This window comes from Rhagoletis zephyria, unplaced genomic scaffold, assembly GCF_001687245.7.
Source record: "Rhagoletis zephyria isolate East Lansing unplaced genomic scaffold, Rhagoletis_zephyria_1.1 Rzeph_scaffold_00007, whole genome shotgun sequence".
In the NCBI taxonomy this organism is placed as follows: domain Eukaryota; kingdom Metazoa; phylum Arthropoda; class Insecta; order Diptera; family Tephritidae; genus Rhagoletis; species Rhagoletis zephyria.
The window spans coordinates 969,147-981,938 of NW_016157091.1; the positions used below are offsets into that span (position 1 = coordinate 969,147).

Below are 12,792 nucleotides of genomic sequence, written 5' to 3' on the forward strand. Positions count from 1 at the left end.
TCATCAACATCTTCTTTATCTATTCATATTCGTATGTATATGTATACCCTGCATACCAGGATTTCATAGAATTCTGAAAGGTTTAACAATTTTTTTTTTAATTTCCTTTAATTTAATTTCTTTACTAGTTCTTGTCAACCGCTTCATACGGTTTTCTTTAAAGATTTCTAAAAGAATCGTAACAAATTTCCGACACTTAGATTTCGGGAGCATTTGTTTGCAGGGTATATATAGACGTATATGTGTATGTATACGCGGAGATGTAAATAAAGCAAAACAGACTATAATTGACACAAGCGTGCTCATAAGAAGAAGCATAGCTTCCATCGCTATCACCTGTAATTGATGCGCCTTGTAGTTATCCGTAAAGAAACATAGCTGTAATTTTAAAGCAAAACAAATTGTACTTTCAAGCGGTTGGGCTCGTGAACCCATTAGTTCAGTTTATAAGTAATATCATGGATCGTGGTAAAAGTGCCAATAATGCACGAGGGCAGAAAAAAGTCGCCGGCCCAATGGGAAATGAGTTCTTCCCATTGGGTGCCAAAGGGAACAGAGACGATTCTAAAAAAATAGCACCTTGTAAAGGAAGCTCTTGCATTCCAGATCGTAAAAGGGAAGCTAATACGTCGATTTCAAATGCAAATAAAAAGCCAAAGATTTCACGCAGTGAAGAAATTATAGGGGGGACCAACATTCATGGCTCCTGGGACCAGTTTGCAATTGATTGTGAGCCTACAGATCTAATAAATGCAATAAAAAAAATCTCCGACCCTATTGATGAAAGCTTATTGCGTATAATATGTGGCTCAATAAAGCATTTGATGGAGCCGTATACACGGTTAAAATTTGACCATGTCTTGTACTTGGCTTTATTATACTTGGCCAAGGTAAAGCCAAATATTTTCAGTGAAGATATTTTCAGCTCTGCGCTTATGTACATGCTGCGCAGGGATGTGAACCTTAAATGTAAGCAAAGTTCAAATTCACACGCGATTGCATCTAATCTTTTAACTAAGGCTTATTATGAAAAAAAAAACTGGCCTGAGCTTTTTATGCAAATATACATAGAAGATGCAATTAATGAACGTACATGGGCAGATAATGATTTCTGCATGCCGTATATAAAAAACATATGTTTTGTGTTTAACACAAACATTCCTGCAGTCAATGCGGAACACTTGGCTTTCGGCGTAACAACTGCGCAGCAACATCGGGATGTGTTATGTTTAGAAGATGATTCCGGCGATGGAAGCTCCAATACTATAGAATCTATTGGTTTAGGAATGGATACTGATTCACCGTTTTTAATTTTAAATCGTTTTGCTGATATTGAAAATATTGTTGAAAAAATGGTAATCGATGCAATTAAGGAACAATTGAATAAGAGACAACAAACGGACTGGTATACAAGGAACTTTTTAAAATTCCTTTGCTCAACCGCCGGTGTAAGTGAAGTTCGTTATCTTTGTATTACACGCCTGGAGTTATGGATTCATAACGGAAAGCTGGTAAAATATGCACAACAGCTATTATATTATATATGCTTTAACGTAAAGGACACGAATATTAAAGATCAAGAAGTTTTGGCAATACTCGTAAAAATTCGATTGAAAACGAAACCTACACTAAATTTTTTTATGATGTGTATAAAAGAAATGATCACACAGCATTCCAATGTACTCAAGTTAATACTAAAACTGGTAGTTCAAAATGAACTTTCAAACACAAGGAACCCAAATAATATGGGAATGCTTGGTAAGTTTGCACAACCTAACACTTAAGTTAAAATGATCTTTACTTTTACGTTGATATATTTGTTTATAATGCATTACAGCACATATTTTTATTTATTTATTCATTTATTGACAGCCTTTAAAGGCCTATAACAAGTCTGAAAATTTACAATATTTGCTTACTATTTTATTTGGTACAATTTTGGGTTTATAGTTTTTATATTGATATATGCATACATTACATCACAGGATCCACAATCATACATGAAAACAATATTCTTATTTCACTACATATTTTGTTCTTACACATTTTTTTGAGAGGACTATCCTAACATTTATCCTGTACAAATATATATACATTTAAACAAGGTAATTTTATTAATTATATTAAATTAAATTATAAGTGTGACCGTGGCTGTCGGAATGGACGGGATCCCGAGCAGCCCGAATGTTGGGTACTGTTTAGGTGGGCGGCCCGAAAGGACGAGTTCCAGAGCCGCACTTCCTGTACCATTGCTGTGGACTTTATTCCAAGTCGCAACTTCACTTCAGGCTTTGTGGTCATATGTAAAGGCTATAAAGTAATTTGTGATCAGTCGGAAAGTACTAGTTTCCGAGCCAATCTATCTTTAAATATTCCTGTTATACAAGTGGTCTGAAAGGATCTAGATCTTGAGCCGTACTGTAGGGCGAATGGAAAGGACTAGTTTCCATGCCGACCCTCTCTACTGGATCAAGCAGCAATCCTTTAAAATAAATTTTTTTATCATTTCATTCTATACATATATAANGGACTAGTTTCCATGCCGACCCTCTCTACTGGATCAAGCAGCAATCCTTTAAAATAAAATTTTTTATCATTTCATTCTATACATATATTTTGCAGTGGTGGTATAATCGACTTTTGAATTGTTGTAAGCTGTTGCAGCTTCTTATATTTGCCGGCAGTTCGTTGTATGTTTTTAAACCTTTATAGTACAAATCTTGCTTTAGGTTTTCCGTTTGGCAGAATGGGAGTTTAAAATTATCCCTAACTCTTGTTTTATAGGTGTGAGTGTCACTACTATACCTAAAGTTGTCACTCAAATATTTTGGAAGGGCTCCATTCTTAATATTATAAATAAATTTCATTGAGTGGAAGAAAATTAATTGTTTCACATTTAGCCAGTTTAACTCATTCAGCATTGACGAGATGCTGGTATCGTATCGGGCGTTAAGAATGTGTCTCATAGCCCTGTTTTGCATTTTTTTGTAACTTATCTATCTGTGTGTCCGATGTTATAAACAAAATAGTAGGGCAGTATATGAAGTGTGGTTCGACAATTGATCTATAAACTATGACTTTATATCTCCTACTTAGATGTTTGCATGTTCTTTTCATAAATCCAATTTTTTTCGACGTTTTATTCACAATATGGTCAATGTTATCATGGAATTTTAATTTATTGTCAATTTGAATACCAAGATATTTAATTGTAGTTACTTCTGAAATTTTTTCGTTCTTAACATGTAACTCATGTTGTTCTAGACTCGTTTTATTAGATGAAGAAATTACCATAAAATTTGTCTTTTTTACATTTAACATTAACTTATTTTTGCATAACCAGATATACAGTGAGTCCAAGTCGTTTTGCATTTTATGGATTGCTGCGCCTAAATCATCTTCGCTTATGGTCAACAATGCATCATCAGCAAACAATCTTATCTTACAATACCTGATTGATGATAAAATATCGTTGATATAAATGTTGAACAGAATAGGCGCTAGCACTGAACCCTGTGGAAGTCCAATATCCACGAGCAAATCGTCAGACAACACTTCCCCTATGACTGTGTGCTGCTTCCTGTTGGTTAAAAAGCTCTCAAACCATTTCAGCTCAACCTTCTTGATGCCTATTTGCTGTAACTTACCCAACAGTAACCCTCGATCAATGGTTTCAAACGCTCTTTTTAAGTCAATAAATACTGCAACTATAACTTTTTTCCCCCTCAAATCTTCTTTCCATTGAGATATAACCCAATTGAGAGCCGTTTCGCATGAATGTTTTGCCCGAAACCCAGACTGTTCTTTGATTAATATATTATTGGTTTCAATATACTCAACCAGCTGATTTTTTACCACTGTTTCTAAGACCTTCTCAAGATTTGGTAAGGTATTGATTGGTCGTAACTCCTCAGCCTTAACTGTGTTCTCAACCTTTTTGACCGGAACTACCGTAGATACTTTCCATTCCTCGGGCACTACACCAGCTGCTAAACTTTTGTTGATAAGTTTTGTCAAGAAGTAACCTAAGTATGGTAATGAATCTCTGATTACACCTTCACTGATAAGTTTTTTCCCACCAATTTTGTATTTAAGCTTTATAATAATTTGTTCTAAATCTTCTAATGTTATTTCTTCCAATTTAAATGTAGTATCAATATCATAATAATTATTTTCATTATTTTCTATGTTCTCAATGCTGCTATTAATATCCACTATACTGTCTACGAAAAAAGTATTTAACACCTCTGCTATTTGTCTTTTGTCTTCAACATACCGACCATTATGGTGTATTAATGTAATATCGTCCTGATTACGTTTATAACATATAGTTTGCTTTAAGTGTTTCCACATTAGCTTGCTGTCTGATTTATTATTTATAATTTTATGTTCCATATATTCAATTTTTTTCCTTTTTATCATTTTTTTGTATTCTTTTTTAATTTTATAATATTCGGACCAGTCACCAGAGTCTGTTGCTAAGTTGTAAGCCACTAATTTTCTTTTATTTAATTGGGTTAATTCATAATCATACCATTTATTTCTTATCTTAACATTTATTTCTTTCACATACGTTAATTGTTGCATACAGTTAAGCAGACACGAATTTATATACGCCAGCATGTCATCTAATTCAAGTTGGAAAATTATTGAGAAGTCACAGTTTCTAAGTAAGTTAACAAGGTTTTCTCCACTGTATTGTTCCCAGGAGACTATCTTCGACACCGATCTAAGGGAGATTTCTTTTCTTATATTAATATTAAACACTATGGTCTCATGATCAGATATTCTGTGTCGATCAAGCCTCTTAGGTACAACGTGTTTATCATTCGAGAACAGAAGGTCAATCTTTGTCTCCGATATCTCAGCTATTCGAGTATTAAAATCAACAAGTTGGTACATGGAAATAGAGCTAAACAACTCCTTTAGTTTCGCACTGTATGTCGATTCTTTGTTCATATTAATATTAAAGTCGCCAACAATTATATTATTAGTCGTTGAATCACATATTTCAGTAACTATTGTTTCTAGATATTTAATAAATTCAGAGTCACTACTACTTGGAGAGTGATAAACAACTCCTATTTGCCACTTTACCTCAAGATTTTTTAGCTGGACGATAATACACCACATGTTACCATCAAAAGATTTATTATATTTTACTCTGAATTCGAGTGAATTATTAACGTACATAGCTACACCTCCCGTGTGCCTGCTGTGTGAGTTACATCTTACTGTTGTGAACGATGGTATACTTATTTCAGCTTCAGAAATTTCATCTGTTATGCTTGTTTCGGAACACAGTAGGATTGCAGGATCACACAGTTCGACCAATCTATCTATTTCGAGTTTATTATGTATTAAACTGTTTACATTTAAATAAATTAACTTCAAGTCTTTTGTTGGTTTTCGATAAGCATTCTCTAGAGTTGGTTGCTAGTAGCCGGTACGCTCCTTTTGCAGTTTGAGCTTTCTTTGGTACACAGGGCATTCTTTACTGAATATGCTATGTTTAGTGTCTAGCTTGAATCCGAGATCGTTATTGGCGTCTACACAGTTACCACATACCGGATTGGCCACCCGGACCTCACATTCTTCAGATTTGTGTTCCCCCAAGCAACGGCCGCACCTCAGCTTTTTAGTACAGGTGTCTGCGTTGTGGTTGAACCCTAGACATTTAAAACATCTTTTAACATTTTGTCCATCATATACTCCACATTGATCCCATCCAATGTTAAGTCTTGCATGTTTCAACACTTCAGAGTATTTATCATGATCAATGCTAATTATTGCACTAAAGGTGTGCCTTGAACTGTAATTTTTCTTTTGTTTAAAAACCTTCAGGCATTTTAAATTAGCATTTTTAAGAAACTCATTTTGAGATTTTATTTTGGCAACTATTTCAACATCACTATACTCCTCACTCATATTGGTGACTTTAATTTTTGGATTAATGATCTTAGATTCCATAATTTCATACACCGCTAAGTCTAACTTCTTTTGCAGAGTATTCTTAATTTTGTCCTTCTCAGAATTGTCGTTTGCCCTAATAACAACTGACCCATTATTTTTATCTATTACCTTATTAATTTTCATATCAGTAGCATCAATCTTATTTAAGTCTTTTTTTGTTATATCAACCGCTTGCTTCGCCTTTGGTTTGACAATAATTGGTGGGACACTTTTCAGAGCTGTTGAATAAGACATCTTAGTTTTTCCTGTATTTGTATTTTGTTCCCCAACTTTTCTTACTTCCTGTATTATCTCCTCTCTTTGCTTAGATAAACTTTCAGCAGATTTTTCAAAATGCTCTTTATTAACCGTGCACAGTTTTTCTACCCTCTTAATCAGCTCATCTTTCTCCCTGTTTACTTTTTTAATATTGTCCACCACTCTCTTAATTTCTTTATCATTGTTTGCCAATAATGCAGCGATCTCCTTATTGTGATTACTTATTAGCTCCTCAATTTCACTTTTTTGTTCGCAAATATTTATTTTATTGCTATTCGCTATGTCGAGCATCTGCTTAAGAGCATCATCAACATTAGATATGTATGTAACACAATCATGACACATAAATCTCAGAAAGGGGCAATTAACTAAGCCTTGCAGGCAGTACTCATCTATGGCTGCACACGCTTTTGTTTTATGGTAAACTCTACCGCACACACCCTTACAGCGAATACCACCATCCCCCCGTATGCCCTTGTGGCACCTGTCACACTCATCCATTGGGCTTAGTCACTGCAAGACAACTGCAGGCTCCGTTAATGTCAATATATTTTGGTTTTATTGCTGTCATCCACCACTTCACTGCGCTTTGGTTTGCCGTTTTGTTAATTTCGCGACAAGTAAACACGTATGCATGTATGCATGTATGTATTTATGAGATTTAATTTATTTCTTTTAAGAATGTTTATTAAAAATCACCTTTATTTTTTAACATTTATTTACATATGTAACCTTTCGCTCAATTGTGTGTCATAATAGAGTTTTTTATGTTGATCACAATGTGAAAAATCCCTTTACTGCACCAGAGCACTCTCTAACACGACCGCCTAGCACGACGATCAAAAGCTGGCTATCGCGTTGAAAATTCAGGTAAGGCAAATTTAAGAAAACAGAGCGATGAGGGGGTGGGGGTTAGAATAGGATCCCTGATTTCAAAAATACCACCCCTCTTTCCATTGATACCTAACCTTCATATTTCTTATTTTTATACCCGAGCGCACTTGTGCACAAGATGTCCGTAAACCTAGCTGACGTAAGTCGCCAAAAATCAATAAAAATTATCTAGGAATTAGGTGTCTTTTAGGTGTTAATTAGGGCCTCCAAAATTAATTTAGGTGTTCCTTTAGTTTCCGAGAAATTCGCAAAAATGTGTGGTCAATTTTTGCGATTTTCTCGGAAACCAATGGAGCTACTAATTTAGTTTTAGTGGCATTGAAGAACACCTAAAAGACACCTAATTCCAGCATACATTCGGAAAATTTAAAACATAAATTTTTGCAAATTTCTCGGAAACCTATGGAGCTACTACACTAGTTCTAGTGGCGTTGAAGAACACCTAAAATACAACTAATTCCTGCATATATGTATTTCGAAAATGTAAAACAAAAATTTAAACATTGTTCAGCTATGTTAACAGCGCTAAGCTAGCCGAAAAACACATTTTTGCGAATTTCTCGGAAACCAATGGAGCTTCAAAATTAGTTTTAGTGGCGTTGAAGAACATTTAAAAGGCATCTAATTCCTGCATATGTATGTATATGTATTTCGAAAATTGAAAACAAAATTTAAACCAATAAACATTGGGCTTGGTTAGCAATTCGAAAATGATTGGAAAACCAATATTTTTTTCGAGTCTTACCTTCGATAACGAATGTGCAATAGGTTAGTATTTGATTCGAGAACTAAGGCATTCTCCAGCAAAACGGCACCTTCGTTATCCAATGTATTTTCCCTTCGTTATGAATTCGAAATCCAGCCCATTATCGAATTGAAATTTTATTGTGTGTCTTATATTTTCCTTCGAGAATGAGCTGGATTTCACTTTCTCTCTTGTAACTATGGTTTTAATTTTTTTTTCTAACCCATTTCGAGTGTATTTCAAGTTTACTCTGAACGTTGGAAAACCAAGGTTGTTTATGAGTTCGTTCTCAGTTCGATATGCCCATTGGATATCGAAGGTACTTTTCGAACGTTCGCCAAAATGTTTATAGGGAAGCTTGTTGAGCTAGGTTAACAGCGCTAAGCTACAGAAAAATACATTTTTGCGAATTTGTCGGAAATCAATGGTGCTACTAAACTAATGGTGCACCTAAAAGACACCTATGGGTCGATTATCGATAGCAATCGAACTTCAGTTGCGTTGCTAGTTGCCAAAACGATATTACGGATGGCAGATGGCAACTTTCAACTGACAACTGCAGTTGCTATAAAGTGTATATACAGGCGACTACATTTTTGTGGTTGCTGAGAATGTTTTTGCGAGCGAATTTAGGAGCGAAAATTGAAGTGTGTCATATATTTTACTCTTTAATAATTTGAACGATATTAACATTTTGCAATGCAGTTTGCTTTTACAGAATATTTTGAAAATAACAAAACAATAACTTGAAATTTTAGTTCCCGTAGAGTACGCCCTTTTGGCGAAAAAAGCGTAAACTAATTCAGTAATTTGCCCTGGCATTCAGTAAGCGGTCTCTAGTTACTAATAGTGACTTTTGGTAGGGAACTTGGATTTTGAAATAAGACACCAATTTGTCAGCTGGCTAAGAGCCGGTCAAAAAATAGAAGTATATAGAAAAGCTTATTTCTTTCTATTTTATAAAAAAAAAACCCAAAATGCAGCGAGGAAATTTGTTCAACAAGAATTTCATTAGGAAATGTTGTTGTGGTTGTTGTTGTTGTAGCGGCTACAACAACCCCGCCCAGATCGGCTGATATCTCAGTCGTTGTCGAGTTCCACTAACGGCAGCCCCAAGAAGCGTGCGGCCTCTATGGGTTCAGTCCATAGGGACGACGCCGTTAGGGTTGTGGGGTTTTCCGGGCATGCGAAGAGATGTTTCGAGTCGTGGGGGGTCTCTCCGCATGCCGGACATTCGTTCGGCACATCCGCAATTAACGTACACAGGTAGGAATTTAGCCTGCTGCAGTAGCCAGAGCGAAGTTGGGCTATTGTCGTTCTGGTCTCCCGAGGCAGATGGAGCTCCGTCATGTCAATGTCCGGTGTTTGTGTGCCTAGAACGGCATTCACAGGTCTTGAGTCTACATAACTCGAGACTGCGTCCCTGTGAATGCCGTTCAGGGCCTGTCTATGAGCTGACGGGTCCAGATGCTGCTTAATGAGCCTCTGGACTTCGTCCGTCAGTTCATATAGATGCCTCCTGACGTGCCTCGGCGAGGGCTCCTCTGCAAGCAGCTGTCTATTTGGGTGGCCACATCTGTGGCTGGAGTTCTGGTGACATCAGGAGGCATCTTGTCGCTGTCCTAAGTCCTGTATTTTGTACCGTCTGTAGCTTCGTCCACTGCGTCCTACTAGTCCCCGGCGACCACACTGGTGCTGCGTAATTTAAAACCGGCCGTCCTATTGCCTTGTATGTTGCCAGCAACGTTTCTTTGTCTTTGCCCCAACTACTGCCGGCTAGCGACTTGAGGACCTTGTTGCGGCCCTGTAATTTATTGACAATAGCGGTTGTGTGCGCAGAGAAGGAGAGCAGGCTGTCGAATGTTACTCCGAGTATTTTAGGATTATTCACCGTCGGAATTGGTGTGTCATCGACGTGAATTCCTAGCGGTAGCCTGACCTCCTGCGTCCAGGTTGTGAACAGGGTCGCAGAGGATTTCGTAGGGGAGAGGGCTAGACACTTTGCAGTGAAGAAGGGAGAAAAGTCAGAGAGATATCCGTTTACTTTCGAACACAGGTCATCAATTCCATTCCCAGTCGCCATGATCGAGCAATCGTCGGCGTAAGAGACAATCGAGACTCCCTCTGGTGGTTGAGGGAGCTTTGAAATGTAAAAGTTAAACAGTAGTGGGGAACCCCCTGTTTTATTTTTCTAAGTTTGCTCGATTTGTCTCTAAACATTACCAACGAGTGTCGACCACTCAGATAATTTGCCGACCACCGTTTGAGCCTCTGTGGGAGAGAGGAAGCCTCTATATCTTCTAGTAGCGTGGAATGGCTGACAGTGTCAAAATCCTTTTACAGGTTTAACGCTACTAGAATCTCTCACAGGGACGTTTACAGTTAAGGCCACTAGTTATCTGAGTGTTTATGGCGTTAAGTGCTGTTGTTGTACTGTGCACTTTACGGAAACCATGCTCATGCTTCGCTGGGATCAAGTGGTTTGTGAAGTACGGGAGTAGCAAGGCCTCGAGTGTCTTCGCTACCGGGGAAAGGAGTGTTATTTTATTTATTTTTATTTATTTTTTTATTTATTACAGTCGTTTGACCTATATACATTCACGTATATACATTTGAATTATGTATTGCAACCCAGCAAACATTTGGAGTCATAAATGAGTCTTTAAGGAGTCCTATTTCGGAGCAAATACGCTCATAATGAGCTCATTTAAGAGTCCGATATGAGTGTGTTTCCCTTCCTACGAATGTCGACTTATATGAGCTTAAATTCATACATCAAATGAGCCTCAATATGAGTCATATTGGACTCTTATTGGCCTCATATACGGCTCATTTTGGACTCTTTTAAAACAAGTTTTGGCCTCATATATGACTCTTTTTGAGACCCTTATCGGCCTCATAAATTGCTACATTCGGACTCTTATTTTAGGTTGCTCTTTGAGTCTTATTCAACTCACTATATTTGCAAAGGCATTCCGCAAAAAGTCCTTGCAAATAACATACATACATACTTACATGCATATACACATTCCAACATGCATTCAATAGCAGCAGCTGAAGCTAAATTTTGTTCATTTTTTGTTTTCTAATTATTTTCAATTTCTGTATAAACAAGTTTAGATATAAATTTCAAATCTTTATTGTTTTTATATTGGCACAAGGTGCTGGCTCATAACTTGGCTCATATATGAATCCTAAAAGATTCATATAAGAGTAAAAAATTTTTTGTTTTTGAAACTCATATTTCTTACCTACCTAGGACACCTTTCGGACTCATATATTCTGAACGCTCAGAATATGTTTGCGGGGAATATACAATAAAAGTAAAGTTAAATTTAATGCTTAAAATACGTTAACTTGTTACATTTTTCTTTCTAAGCTATATAATAGTATGTATATTTAACTAAGATAGCATATTCTCGATGCTGTTGGAATGGACGGGATTCCAAGCAGTACCGTAAATATATCACGTACGATATGCGGTCTAAGAGTGTAATTTCCAGAGCCGCCACAACTGAGCGGTTGAATGGACGAAATCCAGAGTCGCGCCATTCGATCGGACGGAAAGGACTACTTTCCATGCCGGACCTTTCTATCTGATATCCAATGTTCTACAGTGATCAAGTAGCAGCCTTTTGAAGGTACCAACGATGTCGCAATTTTGTATTTGAGCTGGAAGTTCATTATAACATTTTAATCCCTTATAAAAGATATTCTTCTTATCTATTTCCGTTTTATACAGCGGCAGCCTGAAACCATTATTTCCCCTGAGTACGAATGGGTTTCACTATTATATCGTAGGATATCACTCAGTTAATCTGGGAGTCTACCTTGTTTTATGTTAAACACGAATTTCATAGCGTGATAGAAAATTTGCTGTTTCACGCTCAGCCTGTTTGATTCTGCGATCATTTCCTATATGGGTGTGTCGTACCGCTTGTTCAAGATAAATCGCATAGCCCTATTTTGCATTTTTTGAAGCTTATCTATTTCTGTGTCGCTTGCTATAAAAAAGATAGTTGGACAGTATATGACATGTGGTTCAACTATAGATCTGTAGACCAAAGTCTTATACCTCCTTCCTAAGTACTTACATGATCTTTTCATGATACCAATTTTTTTACCAATTTTTGCTACTGGGTAGTCAATATGTTCCTCAAATTTTAACTTATCGTCGCTATATATACCTAGATATTTAATGATTCTCACTTTCTCAATTACTTCATCTTTAACTATTAAACTGTAATTATCGGAGCTAACGTTAGCTGCTCTAGATATGACCATAAACTTTGTCTTGTTCACATTTAATTGCAGTCTGTTTACGCACAACCATTTATACAAACAATGAAGGTCTTCTTGCATTTTAATCATTGCATTGGGTAGATTACAGTTACTGAGGGTTAAGAGGGTATCGTCGGCGAACAATTTTACCTTACAATACTTCAATGCTGAGTTTATGTCGTTGATATAAATCTTAAAGAGTATTGGAGCTAACACCGACCCTTGTGGTAGACCAATATCTACTGCTACCTTTGTGGATAGAGCTGTGCCAATCACCGTTTGTTGCTTCCTATCAGAAAGAAAACTACGGAACCATGTAAGTTCGATGTTATCTATACCAATATATTCGAGTTTTTTTAGCATTATTTCCCTGTCGATTGTCTCGAAGGCTCTCTTAAGGTCCACAAACACCGCCAAGATAGTTTTCTTGGAGTTCAGGTCCTCCTTCCATTGTGATAAGATCAAGTTTAGAGCTGTTTCGCATGAGTGATTAGCCCTAAAACCTGACTGCTCCTTAATGAGTATTTTATTTGACTCAATATAGTTTAATAGTTGATTTTTTACAACCGTTTCCAGTATTTTTTCTAAGTTGGGAAGGGTGTTTATTGGCCTGAGCTCCTCCGATTTTATGGTGTTTTTGA

General features: G+C 36.6%; 2 protein-coding genes across 2 annotated transcripts in view; one reads left to right on the forward strand and one right to left on the reverse strand.

Annotated features, from left to right (window-relative positions):
- The first annotated feature begins 458 nt into the window (after positions 1-458).
- Positions 459-12,792, forward strand: part of IntS1 (integrator complex subunit 1) — a 73,512-nt gene continuing 61,178 nt past the window's right edge. The window contains exon 1 of the mRNA XM_017609093.1: positions 459-1,758. Coding sequence (XP_017464582.1) covers positions 459-1,758 — 1,300 coding nt within the window. The remainder of the gene's footprint in view (positions 1,759-12,792) is intronic.
- LOC108358003 (uncharacterized) lies at positions 2,738-6,995 on the reverse strand. Its single transcript, XM_017609114.1, has 2 exons — positions 6,253-6,995; positions 2,738-6,191 (listed from the first exon to the last, which is right to left on the reverse strand). Exons 1-2 carry the CDS (start codon positions 6,730-6,732, stop codon positions 6,186-6,188), a joined length of 486 nt encoding a protein of 161 aa, XP_017464603.1. The 5' UTR covers positions 6,733-6,995; the 3' UTR covers positions 2,738-6,185.